This window comes from Sinocyclocheilus anshuiensis, unplaced genomic scaffold (genome assembly GCF_001515605.1).
Source record: "Sinocyclocheilus anshuiensis isolate Anshui unplaced genomic scaffold, SAMN03320099.WGS_v1.1 scaffold2322, whole genome shotgun sequence".
NCBI lineage: Eukaryota > Metazoa > Chordata > Actinopteri > Cypriniformes > Cyprinidae > Sinocyclocheilus > Sinocyclocheilus anshuiensis.
The window spans coordinates 553,330-569,389 of NW_015556110.1; the positions used below are offsets into that span (position 1 = coordinate 553,330).

General features: G+C 34.5%; 3 protein-coding genes across 5 annotated transcripts in view; all 3 read right to left on the reverse strand.

Annotated features, from left to right (window-relative positions):
- Positions 1 to 4,241: 4,241 nt before the first annotated feature.
- Positions 4,242 to 7,621, reverse strand: LOC107676227 (UI-like). Its single transcript, XM_016470730.1, is given in 3 exon segments — positions 4,242 to 5,944; positions 7,117 to 7,175; positions 7,178 to 7,621. Coding segments are annotated over 3 exon segments (552 nt in total). The 5' UTR covers positions 7,211 to 7,621; the 3' UTR covers positions 4,242 to 5,484.
- Positions 7,622 to 9,508: 1,887 nt separating this feature from the next.
- LOC107676229 (UI-like) lies at positions 9,509 to 11,560 on the reverse strand. The gene is given in 3 exon segments (XM_016470732.1): positions 9,509 to 10,292; positions 11,467 to 11,525; positions 11,528 to 11,560. Coding segments are annotated over 3 exon segments (552 nt in total). The 3' UTR covers positions 9,509 to 9,832.
- A 1,714-nt stretch (positions 11,561 to 13,274) lies between these two features.
- The window catches only part of mpv17 (mitochondrial inner membrane protein MPV17), a 29,123-nt gene continuing 26,337 nt past the window's right edge, over positions 13,275 to 16,060 (reverse strand). The window contains exons 6-8 of one of the 3 annotated variants that reach the window (XM_016470798.1): positions 14,489 to 14,521; positions 14,338 to 14,390; positions 13,275 to 13,815 (exon numbers count right to left, since the gene is read on the reverse strand). In XM_016470798.1, coding sequence (XP_016326284.1) covers positions 13,746 to 13,815; positions 14,338 to 14,390; positions 14,489 to 14,521 — 156 coding nt within the window. In that variant the 3' untranslated portion in view covers positions 13,275 to 13,745. The other 2 variants (XM_016470800.1, XM_016470799.1) reach the window with 2 other exon arrangements.

Consider the following 16,060-nt stretch of genomic DNA (forward strand, 5'->3'; position numbering starts at 1 on the left):
TTACCATGGAAATGGTACTTTAAAATGTTTTGGCGATCTCCTCCCCCTTAGTGGGCGGTGTCAAGTGTCCTATTACAAAATGTATTACGGTCTTTTACAATCAAAACTTTTTATAATCTTGACAAAAAACATATCACTGGAAAGGTCTGAGTCTCAGGATTCCATATTTGGTGGTAGAAGCAAAATCGCCAGAGAAATGTCAACATATATGTTACAGAAAAATGCATTAAAAAAAAAATCAATGGAGTTTGGATGGCACCCGGTGGCTTTTTGTGGTATATAAAATCTCACAGAAACCTACATTTTTTTCAGATCAACTTCAAATTTGGAACATAACTTATTTAGACAGAAGGCTTAAATTTTATAGCAATTTTAGAGTAAAACCTGTTATGTAAAATATTTATTATATATAAAATATAATAAAATTAGTACAGTGTATTTTCTTTACAATAAATTTAAACTTCTATAACTTTTTAATACTTACATTTTTTGAAAAAATTCTGCTGATTGTCGTCTTTAAAAAGAGACCAACCTTGTGTCTGTATTCCAAAGTGTTCATAAATTACAACAATTTAAGTTTGGATAGTGCACTTTCATGCCTATTTTAAAACATGGGGGGTGACGGTTAAGGGGTTTAGACTTTTCTTTGTACTTCTTTACATGTTCTAACTTTTATTTATGTACATGATGGTCTGAAAACTATTTTGAACTGAACTCTATAAAGCCTGCTGTATCATATTTGATACACCAATTTCTAAGGCCTCTAAATGATCCATACTTTGCCTTATTGTACACAATCTGTTACATGCCTTCTGTCATCTGTTTATAAATTTTTAGCAAATAAAAGGCATTTTAGTATAATTCTGAAAACGTTCACCTTCTGGTTCATGTGTCTTTTTGCTGTACAATATTGCTGTGAAATCTACTGATTTTTGTAAAGTAAGAATAATTTTTATATTGTTAGTAATATTTAAAGATGAACACTTACTGGACTGAAGCCAGTAGGTTTACTTGATTATCCACACGTCATTTCTTTTTAAGAAAAATCGTGTCAATCAAATATGATGCATCAGGATTTTGAGTAAGGTTTATATTTGCAAATCTCTCAATCGTCATGGTGTTGTATTATATGTTGTGCCCCCCACAATACAAACTACACAGCGTTGATCATAAAATTAAACATTTAAATATCATCTTACTAAAACATTATTGGGAGATATAGAGTGATTTATATACTTTTTATGGAAGTAGTCCGTTATTCTGTTTTGAAAATCATATTGATTTACATTACAAGCTATCAGAATTATGACTTACTTTTTTGGCCATATAAATATCAGCAACAGCACCAAATTGCATATTTTTGCTCAGTTTGGGCTTCACCCTTTTTAATCCTCAAGAATGAGCTCCATATTCTCCTATATCTTATAAGGCCCCAAAGAATCATATCAACTTGTGGATAATGGGCATCCTATTAATTAATTCTTAGTCAATGCTCCTTTTCTTGTCAAAATGCATTGATTTAAATTTCAATCTCTTCCTTACTCCCCTTGCATTCATGTGGCTTTAGTGAACTAGAGTGCATGATTAGACTACAAATGGACTACATTTGATGTGATTTATTATTTAGTTAGTTGTTTTGGAAGCTCAACAGCCCCTGATCACCATTCACTTTCATTATGTATAATTTATCGTTTTTGTTTATCTTCGTAATGAAGTAAGTCATGTTTGGGACAACATGTGGGTGAGTAAATATACAAAACTTACTAACCAAGGTGTAAAAGTTGTTTCTAAGAGGCATACTACAAACCGGGCTTAACTTGGAAAATAGCTGAGAGACTGTAAGGAGGAGGTTTGCTTTAATCCTTTCAACATGGCAAGAGCTTCTTTCATCTGGTATTTTGTGGTCCTAAAACTCTGAGCTATAGTTCAGTAAGAGGAATTACAAATTTCTTCATAGCTTCAACATCCTGGGGTGCGTTTCTCAAAAGCAACTATGGTCGCAAGTTCCGTTGTTACCTATAGAGTTCAATGGAACTAACGACCATAGTTAGCTAACGATGCTTATATATATATATATATATATATATGCAAATTACCATTCAAAGGGATCAGTAATTTTTTTTCAATGTTTTATTCTTTTTTTTTTAAATGCTTAAGTCTCTTATGCTCCTGGTAAAATGGTAATATTGTGAAATATTACCGTTTAGAAATAAGTTTCTATTTTAATATATCTTAAGTGTAATTTAAATAGCTGTATATAAATAGAAAAACTGAATTTTATCTTTATTTAAGAATAGAAAGTCCAAAAGAAAAGCATTTTTTATATATATTTTTTTTGTCAATGTAAAAGTGTTTACTAAAAGTATTTAATGCTTCCCTGCTGAATATATTTAAAATTCTATTTTTAGCAAATAAAATCTTACTATAATCTTATACATCAAACTTTGAATGGTAGTGTATATACATATATATTTGGACAACCCAGATGTTTATTTATTTTTTTTGTCATTTGTTTGTTTGTAGCCTTATAGTGTATTTTTCACTTTCAAATAAAGATGCTTCATATTTTAAGTGGTGAATGATTTGTATGACATAGACAGGCTAATAATTCTACATTTATCTACGAATACACTCAACCAAGATATCTCATTTAAAACGAATGATAAATCACTACCTAGATCAACTAGTAGAATCACATTAAAAAAAAAGCTTTTTGGATTAATACTGTTACAGCCCTTCAGTTCATTATATGCATGTAACATTTCAAAATAATGTACAGCAATTTCCATAGTGGCATCTCACCTGTTACTCACCACTTGTGTTTTTATGTTCTGTGTGCCGTTAATGCCTGTGTAAATGTCAATGATGCTGGCTTCCTATAAACCTGTGTCTGCTGTGATCATTAGCACTTTTAATGGGTGATAATGAGGTTTACATGTTTGCAGTTACTTGTAAAAGGCATGTAGACTCATTTATTTCTGCAGATTCATGTTCAAAATACAAAGTAATGTTTGCATTTAGGTGCAATATAATATGTAATTTACATAATGATAAGCAATATACAATGTACAGTATATCTCAAGCACTTTGTAATATTGTCCAACATTATTGTCACAAAATGTGGGTAAGCCTCTTGGTTGAAGTGCTACAGATCATCGTTTCCCACGTGAGGAGAACATACTTTTGCACGTAGTATACAGTGAGCATCTGGCATTATGTGTGTGGTAAATATTGGTAATATTACCAAAGTATAGCATTTCATGAAATGAGAAAACTCTGGCAAAGTGCGAGGATGCAACCAAACCAGCCGAACAGAAATTGCTCTTTACAGTGGCCTTCTTTTACTTCATTGAGAATAACTCAATACTAATTAGCAGGATTTGTAATATTTCTTCCATTTATACACATTTGAAAAACAAAGGTTCCAAAAGAGGGGTTTCACAGCCATGCCTTAGAAAAACCTTCTAAAGCTTTCAGTGAACAGTTCTAAAAAGAACCTTTTCGTTCTTAGTGTGAAGAACATTTTAATCGTCTAAAGAACCACTATAAAGTTTCCATGGACGTTAAACGTTCTTCATGGAACCACAGATGCCAATTAAGAACCTTTGTTTTTAAAGAGTGTAACTCTAAATAGGAGGCCAATAACTGTAAACACTCAAAGGGCACAAGTCAATTGTAGATTGATTGGTTTCTCAATTTGGTTACATGTGATTACTATAATCTTATACATCAAACTTTGAATGATAGTGTATATACATATATATTTGGACAACCCAGATGTTTATTTATTTTTTTAGTCATTTGTTTGTTTGTAGCCTTATAGTGTATTTTTCACTTTCAAATAAAGATGCTTCATATTTTAAGTGGTGAATGATTTGTATGACATAGACAGGCTAATAATTCTACATTTATCTACGAATACACTCAACCAAGATATCTCATTTAAAACGAATGATAAATCACTACCTAGATCAACTAGTAGAATCACATTAAAAAAAAAGCTTTTTGGATTAATACTGTTACAGCCCTTCAGTTCATTATATGCATGTAACATTTCAAAATAATGTACAGCAATTTCCATAGTGGCATCTCACCTGTTACTCACCACTTGTGTTTTTATGTTCTGTGTGCCGTTAATGCCTGTGTAAATGTCAATGATGCTGGCTTCCTATAAACCTGTGTCTGCTGTGATCATTAGCACTTTTAATGGGTGATAATGAGGTTTACATGTTTGCAGTTACTTGTAAAAGGCATGTAGACTCATTTATTTCTGCAGATTCATGTTCAAAATACAAAGTAATGTTTGCATTTAGGTGCAATATAATATGTAATTTACATAATGATAAGCAATATACAATGTACAGTATATCTCAAGCACTTTGTAATATTGTCCAACATTATTGTCACAAAATGTGGGTAAGCCTCTTGGTTGAAGTGCTACAGATCATCGTTTCCCACGTGAGGAGAACATACTTTTGCACGTAGTATACAGTGAGCATCTGGCATTATGTGTGTGGTAAATATTGGTAATATTACCAAAGTATAGCATTTCATGAAATGAGAAAACTCTGGCAAAGTGCGAGGATGCAACCAAACCAGCCGAACAGAAATTGCTCTTTACAGTGGCCTTCTTTTACTTCATTGAGAATAACTCAATACTAATTAGCAGGATTTGTAATATTTCTTCCATTTATACACATTTGAAAAACAAAGGTTCCAAAAGAGGGGTTTCACAGCCATGCCTTAGAAAAACCTTCTAAAGCTTTCAGTGAACAGTTCTAAAAAGAACCTTTTCGTTCTTAGTGTGAAGAACATTTTAATCGTCTAAAGAACCACTATAAAGTTTCCATGGACGTTAAACGTTCTTCATGGAACCACAGATGCCAATTAAGAACCTTTGTTTTTAAAGAGTGTAACTCTAAATAGGAGGCCAATAACTGTAAACACTCAAAGGGCACAAGTCAATTGTAGATTGATTGGTTTCTCAATTTGGTTACATGTGAACCACCCTGACTGATCAGCGTTCTGAGGTCCTGGTAGGTCTGTTGTGTGACTCTTGCATGCGGTTCCTGGTTCTGAAATGGTCCAGAGGTGATGGAGACAGCAGCAGGTCACCAGAAACTCTTCTGGTGAACAGATAGATGCCACTCTTAAAAATAAAGGTTCCACATAACACTGATGCCATACGTGAACCTTTTAGAACTTTTTTTTTCTGTTGTTCTTCATGTTGGAATGCAGAAACCAACAGCCTGATCTGAAGAACTTTTTTTTTTTAACTCTCCAAAGAACCTCAGCCAACTCAAGAACGAGATGGAGGTTCTCTGCAGTGGCAAGGAACCACTGAAGAACCTTTATTTGTAAGAGTGTGGGTCAGCAGGAGGCATCGGTGAATGTCATATGCTTTAGCGAGAGTTTGGGGGTGTGAAAGAGTGCATTGAGCTTGATCTTTACTCGCAGATTGAAAGCATCATCATGGAGCTACAGCTACTTCCCAGCCTCATCTAGATATTTGCGGTTCAGTCCCGCCTGTTCCCTTTGATTCTCGTTTCGCGCCATTTCGATCATGTTTCTCAGCAGGTGGAAGGTGAGGTCGATGGAGATCGGAGGATCGTCGTTCCGTTTGGAAAACTCCGTGAGCTCCTCTAAGCTGTTGTCCTCGTGAGGAGAGCGCAGCTGCGCCGTGGGGAAGTGCGGGAGATGCAGGACACCGCCTGCCTTCTGCGCTCCGAGGTTTCTTTGCAAATACTGAAGGAGTTTTTCGCCCACGAGGTAGGACATGGCGTCGTCTCCTGCCCTGTTTAACAGCACGTCGTCTAGCTGGCTGTTCATGAGGCTCAGGTCGCGGGGTCGACAGGTGCTCAGCGGGATGTGGGTGGTCAGTAAGACTGAAGTTATGAGCAGGACCAAAGGGACGGGCTTCATGCTGGACACAGCAGCGCGCTTCCTGAGGGAAACAGCCAGGTGCGTTACTACAAACCAAAGGTTTAGTACACAACTACACTGCAAAAGTGTCTGTTAAGTGTTCATTTAAAATACAAATTTGAGATTACGAAAGGAGTTATTTTTATATTGCGTAAAATCAAAAAAGTATAAGTTCATAGGTTGCAGGCCTAGTGCGGATATAAATGACAAAATTCAAATGAAACTTTTTAAAGTAAGTATACAAAAAATTTGTAGCCTACATATATTTAGTATTTTGGTATATGCAATATTTAAGTAAACCAATATAAAAGTGCTAATAAAAATGACAAAATTGACATTATGAAATTAGTTGTTTCGTGTATTTTTGTTAAATTAAGTAAAAGATATTGAATGTGTAATATGTTTTTTAAATTATATAAATAAAAAGTAGCCTAAATGTATTTTTTAGTAAATATTACCAAATAGTGCTAATATAAATAGCAAAACTGAGATAAAAGTGTTTTTATATGTATATTTTTAAGTATCTATATTAAAACTTTATATAAAAGTGCTAATGCAAATTTACAGGATTTTAAAATCGTATTTTGATTTATTCGAATACAAAAGTACTAGTATAAATTATAAAATGAATAAACAATTATTTTTTAAATTATTAATATTAGTTACAAAATTAAGAGTTGGCTATTTTTAATTGAACATTAGATTAATGCACATAGAAAATAGACTTGTATTTTATGTGCAATATTAAATTATTGATATAATGTCAATATATATATAAATGTATAAATCGAGCATCAGCTAAAATCGGTGATACGTTAAAAGAATTTGCATCTGAACTTATAAAGCAAATAAATATCAAATAAATTATTGAATAAAAATAAAACACAAACATGATCACTGTTCTGCGGTTAAATAACTATAATAGTCATGCCACTATCGTAATAAATAATAAAAAAATTTAAAATAAAAATGTGTAAAAATAAACAACGGAATTAATACTTATCTACTTTAATAGCTACATAAACCGAATCTGGAAATCAGACGCCATGTAGCCTACTCCTGACTGAACAATCAGCTAACTCAATGAACAAGAATGACAGTCCTGTACAATATCAACACAAATTCTCATGCTCGCAGCTAAGCTTGAATGGCCTCAGTCAAGAAGCTGAAAGCAAGTCATACAAGGTAACTTACTCGGTCGTCTTCTGTTGCTTCAAAAGTACTTGTAAGGAAGAGTGTTTGCAGACAGACTGGAGTGAAGCTCCTGGAGCTCAATGGTTATATACATCACACACCGCTCCACTGACGTCAGTCGAGCTGCATAAACTGCTTGTAAATGAGGCAATTCTGAAGTGAAACGAAGAGTGGAGTAAAGGAGCTGTAGAGCCGAAGGACAAAGTGAGACGTTTCTTTGTCTCTCCAAAGTTTTCAATCAGAAAAGGTCATCTTGATACTGTTGCAAAGTCATAAACTTGGTTTCAAAGACAATATATCCGAAGTTGTAACAGACAGGTGATCAGTTAATGGTTTTATTGGTCCTTAGACTTTAAAATCACTTGGTGCTAATGCTAAGGAGCTGCGGTCGTGATGGATTTTTGCGTGGCTGCTCATTTGTGGCCAAGAGGAGAGCAGAAGTGCGTGACGGGGACACGAAAGGCTCCGTCTCTGTCCAAGGTGCTGAAATTTTTCAAGACGCAGACAGACCTCATTCATTGGCTAATATATATAATATATTATTGTAAACCAAAACTTTTAATGATCAGTACATAAAACTGTATATAAAACTGTGGTCACACTTTATAATAAGGTTTCAGTTGTTAACATTAACTATATTAGTTAACATGAACAATAATTATATAGCATTTATTAAGTTAATATTAAGTTCAAAACTAATACATTATTAAAATTTAAAGTTGTATCTGTTAACATTAGTAAATGCACTGTGAATTAACATGAACATGAAAATTTTTATCAACTAACATTAACAAAAATGTATAAATGGTGTAAAAATATTGTTCATTGTTAGTTCATGTTAGTTAATGCATTAACTAATGTTAACAAATGAGACCTTATTGTAAAGAAGTGTTTACTAAAAGTATTTAATGCTTCCTTGCTGAATATATTTAAAATTCTATTTTTAGCAAATAAAATCTTACTATAATCTTATACATCAAACTTTGAATGGTAGTGTATATACATATATATTTGGACAACCCAGATGTTTATTTATTTTTTTAGTCATTTGTTTGTTTGTAGCCTTATAGTGTATTTTTCACTTTCAAATAAAGATGCTTCATATTTTAAGTGGTGAATGATTTGTATGACATAGACAGGCTAATAATTCTACATTTATCTACGAATACACTCAACCAAGACATCTCATTTAAAACGAATGATAAATCACTACCTAGATCAACTAGTAGAATCACATTAAAAAAAAAGCTTTTTGGATTAATACTGTTACAGCCCTTCAGTTCATTTCAAAATAATGTACAGCAATTTCCATAGTGGCATCTCACCTGTTACTCACCACTTGTGTTTTTATGTTCTGTGTGCCGTTAATGCCTGTGTAAATGTCAATGATGCTGGCTTCCTATAAACCTGTGTCTGCTGTGATCATTAGCACTTTTAATGGGTGATAATGAGGTTTACATGTTTGCAGTTACTTGTAAAAGGCATGTAGACTCATTTATTTCTGCAGATTCATGTTCAAAATACAAAGTAATGTTTGCATTTAGGTGCAATATAATATGTAATTTACATAATGATAAGCAATATACAATGTACAGTATATCTCAAGCACTTTGTAATATTGTCCAACATTATTGTCACAAAATGTGGGTAAGCCTCTTGGTTGAAGTGCTACAGATCATCGTTTCCCACGTGAGGAGAACATACTTTTGCACGTAGTATACAGTGAGCATCTGGCATTATGTGTGTGGTAAATATTGGTAATATTACCAAAGTATAGCATTTCATGAAATGAGAAAACTCTGGCAAAGTGCGAGGATGCAACCAAACCAGCCGAACAGAAATTGCTCTTTACAGTGGCCTTCTTTTACTTCATTGAGAATAACTCAATACTAATTAGCAGGATTTGTAATATTTCTTCCATTTATACACATTTGAAAAACAAAGGTTCCAAAAGAGGGGTTTCACAGCCATGCCTTAGAAAAACCTTCTAAAGCTTTCAGTGAACAGTTCTAAAAAGAACCTTTTCGTTCTTAGTGTGAAGAACATTTTAATCGTCTAAAGAACCACTATAAAGTTTCCATGGACGTTAAACGTTCTTCATGGAACCACAGATGCCAATTAAGAACCTTTGTTTTTAAAGAGTGTAACTCTAAATAGGAGGCCAATAACTGTAAACACTCAAAGGGCACAAGTCAATTGTAGATTGATTGGTTTCTCAATTTGGTTACATGTGAACCACCCTGACTGATCAGCGTTCTGAGGTCCTGGTAGGTCTGTTGTGTGACTCTTGCATGCGGTTCCTGGTTCTGAAATGGTCCAGAGGTGATGGAGACAGCAGCAGGTCACCAGAAACTCTTCTGGTGAACAGATAGATGACACTCTTAAAAATAAAGGTTCCACATAACACTGATGCCATACGTGAACCTTTTAGAACTTTTTTTTTCTGTTGTTCTTCATGTTGGAATGCAGAAACCAACAGCCTGATCTGAAGAACTTTTTTTTTTTTAACTCTCCAAAGAACCTCAGCCAACTCAAGAACGAGATGGAGGTTCTCTGCAGTGGCAAGGAACCACTGAAGAACCTTTATTTGTAAGAGTGTGGGTCAGCAGGAGGCATCGGTGAATGTCATATGCTTTAGCGAGAGTTTGGGGGTGTGAAAGAGTGCATTGAGCTTGATCTTTACTCGCAGATTGAAAGCATCATCATGGAGCTACAGCTACTTCCCAGCCTCATCTAGATATTTGCGGTTCAGTCCCGCCTGTTCCCTTTGATTCTCGTTTCGCGCCATTTCGATCATGTTTCTCAGCAGGTGGAAGGTGAGGTCGATGGAGATCGGAGGATCGTCGTTCCGTTTGGAAAACTCCGTGAGCTCCTCTAAGCTGTTGTCCTCGTGAGGAGAGCGCAGCTGCGCCGTGGGGAAGTGCGGGAGATGCAGGACACCGCCTGCCTTCTGCGCTCCGAGGTTTCTTTGCAAATACTGAAGGAGTTTTTCGCCCACGAGGTAGGACATGGCGTCGTCTCCTGCCCTGTTTAACAGCACGTCGTCTAGCTGGCTGTTCATGAGGCTCAGGTCGCGGGGTCGACAGGTGCTCAGCGGGATGTGGGTGGTCAGTAAGACTGAAGTTATGAGCAGGACCAAAGGGACGGGCTTCATGCTGGACACAGCAGCGCGCTTCCTGAGGGAAACAGCCAGGTGCGTTACTACAAACCAAAGGTTTAGTACACAACTACACTGCAAAAGTGTCTGTTAAGTGTTCATTTAAAATACAAATTTGAGATTACGAAAGGAGTTATTTTTATATTGCGTAAAATCAAAAGTATAAGTTCATATAGGTTGCAGGCCTAGTGCGGATATAAATGACAAAATTCAAATGAAACTTTTTAAATTAAGTATACAAAAAATTTGTAGCCTACATATATTTAGTATTTTGGTATATGCAGTATTTAAGTAAACCAATATAAAAGTGCTAATAAAAATGACAAAATTGACATTATGAAATTAGTTGTTTCGTGTATTTTTGTTAAATTAAGTAAAAGATATTGAATGTGTAATATGTGTTTTTTAAATTATATAAATAAAAAGTAGCCTAAATGTATTTTTTAGTAAATATTACCAAATAGTGCTAATATAAATAGCAAAACTGAGATAAAAGTGTTTTTATATGTATATTTTTAAGTATCTATATTAAAACTTTATATAAAAGTGCTAATGCAAATTTACAGGATTTTAAAATCGTATTTTGATTTATTCGAATACAAAAGTACTAGTATAAATTATAAAATGAATAAACAATTATTTTTTAAATTATTAATATTAGTTACAAAATTAAGAGTTGGCTATTTTTAATTGAACATTAGATTAATGCACATAGAAAATAGACTTGTATTTTATGTGCAATATTAAATTATTGATATAATGTCAATATATATATAAATGTATAAATCGAGCATCAGCTAAAATCGGTGATACGTTAAAAGAATTTGCATCTGAACTTATAAAGCAAATAAATATCAAATAAATTATTGAATAAAAATAAAACACAAACATGATCACTGTTCTGCGGTTAAATAACTATAATAGTCATGCCACTATCGTAATAAATAATAAAAAAATTTAAAATAAAAATGTGTAAAAATAAACAACGGAATTAATACTTATCTACTTTAATAGCTACATAAACCGAATCTGGAAATCAGACGCCATGTAGCCTACTCCTGACTGAACAATCAGCTAACTCAATGAACAAGAATGACAGTCCTGTACAATATCAACACAAATTCTCATGCTCGCAGCTAAGCTTGAATGGCCTCAGTCAAGAAGCTGAAAGCAAGTCATACAAGGTAACTTACTCGGTCGTCTTCTGTTGCTTCAAAAGTACTTGTAAGGAAGAGTGTTTGCAGACAGACTGGAGTGAAGCTCCTGGAGCTCAATGGTTATATACATCACACACCGCTCCACTGACGTCAGTCGAGCTGCATAAACTGCTTGTAAATGAGGCAATTCTGAACTGAAACGAAGAATGGAGTAAAGGAGCTGTATCCGAAGGACAAAGTGAGACGTTTCTTCATCTCTCCAAAGTTTTCAGTTAAAAAACATCATCTTGATGGTGTTGCAAAGTCATAAACATGGTTTCAAAGACAATATATCCAATAAAACAAGTTGTAACGGACAGGTAGTCAGTTAATGTTTTGATTGGTCCTTTGACTGTTAAATCACTTGTTGTTGTTTTTTAAATGCACCTGAGCAAAATGAGCTCAGGAGCTGCTGTCGTGATGGATTTCTGCATGGCTGCTCATCTGTGGTCTGGAGGAGAGCAGAAGCGCGACGGGGACACGAAAGCCTCTGTCTCTGTCCAAGGTGCTGAAATTCGTCAAGATGCAGCCAGACAGCATTCATTGGCTGGCTCATATATATATATATATATATATATATATATATGACTGCAACAATAATGGGAACTGTAAATGTTGTACATATATTTTTATTAAATTATTTCTGTTTCATATCTTACACTTCAATATGGCTGTGGTTTGTTATTAGGTAGTACACACAAAAATGATTTGAAAATAATCGGTCTAGAATTAATGTATGTGAGCTAAATTCACAGTATTAGAAGTACTTTTGCGAACTTCACGTTATAATACTGACATTAATATTAGTAAAAATACACCATGTCATGTAGTCATGAATTAAAATGCTTTCTAACTAAATTATAACGTTTTAAAGAGTGGCTGAGCAAAACGCATTCAACAGCCAGATGCAGAGGTTTAGTCACTGTTGACTATTGTTTCTGGCTAGCCGTCAATTCCCCAGAGTGATGAAGCATTAGCTGGACATGCGGAGATATTTATATAAGCCTGACACGCTCTCGAAGGAAAATCCTAAACATGGCTTTACCTTCCTGCTCAGTGTGAAGAAACAAATTATATATATATATAGAGTCTAATAACAGTAGGTGTGATTTGATTTTTTTTGGAAGGATGACAGTTAGCAGATACACCACTAGTTATCCAGTGACAGCTTTGTCCAGTCATAGAGCTGATCTGCAGACTGAAGCTGTGAATTGCAGTCAAACTGAAGAACAGCCGCCCTACATCCTATTGGCAAGGGCAGCAAAGAACAGGGTCTATTGGTTCAACACTGTGCTAGAAAAAAATCTGTAAATTCAGGCCAAGATTTCAATGTCAGCCGTTTCCTTTTAAATATAGACCATCTACACCAATTTCACCAGTCCATAAATGTGCTAAAGCACATGACATAAGGATAAGTTAATAATGGGTTAACAAGATTCTTCATACATAGAAATCGGAAAATAAGACATATTTGATAGATTTACTGTCTTGGATAAAATACTTTGAAGAGATTCAGGTATGAGTGATGTTTTTATGATGAACACAGGGCCTAGATCATGGAAAGGCTTGCCCCTTGAAATTAGTCACCACTAATAAATCTAGTTTTAAAGCTTGGTTGTAAACATTTGTATTATTTGGCTTTTAATTTAAAGTGTTGATGTCTTGTGTGTTGTTTTAACGTGATGCATTATTTTTAAATATTTTTTATGTCCTTTGAATTTTTCATGATGTTTCAGTACTTGAAGGAGTTGTAAAATGCATTAAAAATAAAGGGAATGAATGGTCTGGCATCTGTGAAAGATGTATTTTGTACACATTATTGTATTGTGTTAATCAATGCAATGCCCTAGTAGAAGATGTAACGCCCATAACTTCACTTCTGTCAATCACATGTTCCTGAACTTAATTAGTGACCACAGAAGACACCAAAAATGACTCAAAATGCAGCCACATCCTGTAACAAACAGGCCTGCTGTTTTAAGTGAGCAACACACCATATTTCACCATCTAAACAGTGCTAAATATAGGCATATAAATCAAATGTATAGAATTCTTTACAGAACCTATAATCACAAATATTGAAATAGCGTTAATTGCAAAGGTTAATAAAATGTCAGAGGTCTGAATTACGTTATTGTCAGCTTTGACCTTTGTTGTGCAAACTTCATCTGTAAGCTTTGTGCGCCTATGTGTGAGTCTGTTACTACATTTATTTAATAAAACTACAAACAAAAATGTTCCCGTGTGTGAGGTAGTGGTCAATCTGGAACATCTCATTACATCTTATTGGCTTTCCAGGAGAGGTAAGCGTTCCAGGCAACAGCCACAATCTGAACAACAGCCAATCTGAAAAACGCAAGCATGAACATATTACTGTATTAGAAATCATGTATTTATAATGAATGTGACCAAATGCAAATATCACATTCGTGTCTTAAAACATGAATACAGAAAACAATACAAATCCAGATGGTTTCCAGGTGTGTGCGTGCGTGTATAGATATAGATACAGATAGACCGACTGACTCTAGTTGTTAATCCCAGTGTGGAAGTTCAGGTGCCAGAAAGCAGTAGCATCAAACAACACACAAACAAAAAATCTGTTTTAAAAACTCCCAATAGTCAAAATGAAAACGAGAGCCTAATTAAAAAGATATCTCAGCTTCGTTCCCTTTAATAAGCTTTCATAATGCTGCTGTGCCACACACTGTGTTGCAGAGGCACGTCCTGTACGTTCTTTTCCCAGTGACGCCCTTAAATCTTCAGCACCGCTGGATTAGTGCCCTGCTGCAATGGATGCATTATCATTATCAATGATCACTTGACTTTTGAGGCTAAAAAGGGTGGTTTTTAAAACCAGAGCTTTACCTGTGGTGGAGAGGGATGAAATAAAAATTGGCGATCTGCACCGGAGGCCAAAGCTTGAGAAATGAAGAGACGTTGCATTAAATAGAACATTACTGAATGAACTGGAGAAAGAAAAAGAAAAGAGTGTCAAGCACAGCAGGAAAACACTTACATAGTAATTGGAGATCAAGGCATCCAAGTAGTCCTATTGAGATGTGGAAAATGCAGAGTAAATATTATTCATTTTTAATAATAATAATAATTTAATTAATATTATTTTTATATATAAAACCACCCACAAAACCCATTCTGGCAGAACACCAGTTTTATTCAGTATAAAATGTTTTAGTTCTAATGAATTATTTTCAGGCAAAACTAGACATTGAACTGAACATAATGAAATATATGAAGTGTTTCTGACCCTGCCGCTTGTTCCTATCCAATGTTCCTTGTAATATTTTGAGCAAATTGACATTTCTTCAAGCATAAGCTGAAGGACTATGTGAGTACCTTAATAACAAATTTTGATTCATATCATTTTCATGTAATTAAAATGAATCATGCTGTTGCAAAGACCCATATCAGAACCATGACAGCCGCTTTTAGAAGGAACCTACCAGAACAAAAAAAATACCCCTGTATATTATATTATTTACTTTCTAGTCATCAAAGAATCCTGAAAAAATGTACATGGTTTTCACAACAATATTAAGAAACATAACTGCTTTCAACATTGGAGTTTAGGGTAATGTCTACTGAAAATTCTGACATCAAAGGAATGTTACATTTTAAAATAAAATAGAAAGAGTTACTTTAAATTGTAATATTTCACAATATCACTGTTTTTACTGTATCATTTATATGTGACCCTGGACCACAAAACCAGTCTTAAGTCGCTTGGGTATATTTGTAGCAATAGCCAAAATTCCAGATTTTCAAATAGTTGTATCTCGGCCAAATATTGTCCTATCCTAACAAACCATATATCAATAGCTATGTTTCCATCCAAACATGCAAATTTAACTTTTGCGCAAAACTGGAATATGGCATAAAACATTTGCGAATAAAGCACCGTTTCCATCCAACGAGTCAAAGAGAACAAAATTGTCACTTCCTGATAAACTGGCACTAAATGTCTCCAAGAAAACTAGGAGAAGCCACTGAATATAATGATTTTCATATGTAATAAATTACTTGTGCTTCAGAGAGAGCAGACGAAACACAATAAATGCGGTCATTGCTTTTAGAGGTGGATGCCTGCTGTTTGGGAACGCAGTCATGTAAGACTTTGACGACAGACTTTCCTCGGGCATTTTAGAACGACCAAAACAACATATAGATGCTGTGAACGAGATCGGTCCACTGGTTTGTCAAGTTATCCCATCTCATAGCGCAAAGTCACATGACTTTTTCAATGCGCATGGAGGAATTTATTCGGTAAATGTGTTTCCATCGTAGTTTATGCGCATTTTTTCTTATCGGATAAAAAGTTTAACCTACTCAGTTGTGCACATACGTTTTTTATGCGCATTTTTAGAATTTATGCGCATCTTGGCATTTCCATCTAGCAAATCCAAAATTCACATAAAAATAGGTGGATGGAAACAGCTATTGGAAAGCTTATTTATTCAGCTTTCAGATGATGTATAAATCTCAATTTAAAAAAATTGATCCTTATGACTGGTTTTGTGGTCCAGGGTCACATACTTTAATGCAGCCTTGGTGAGCATGAGAGACTTCTTTA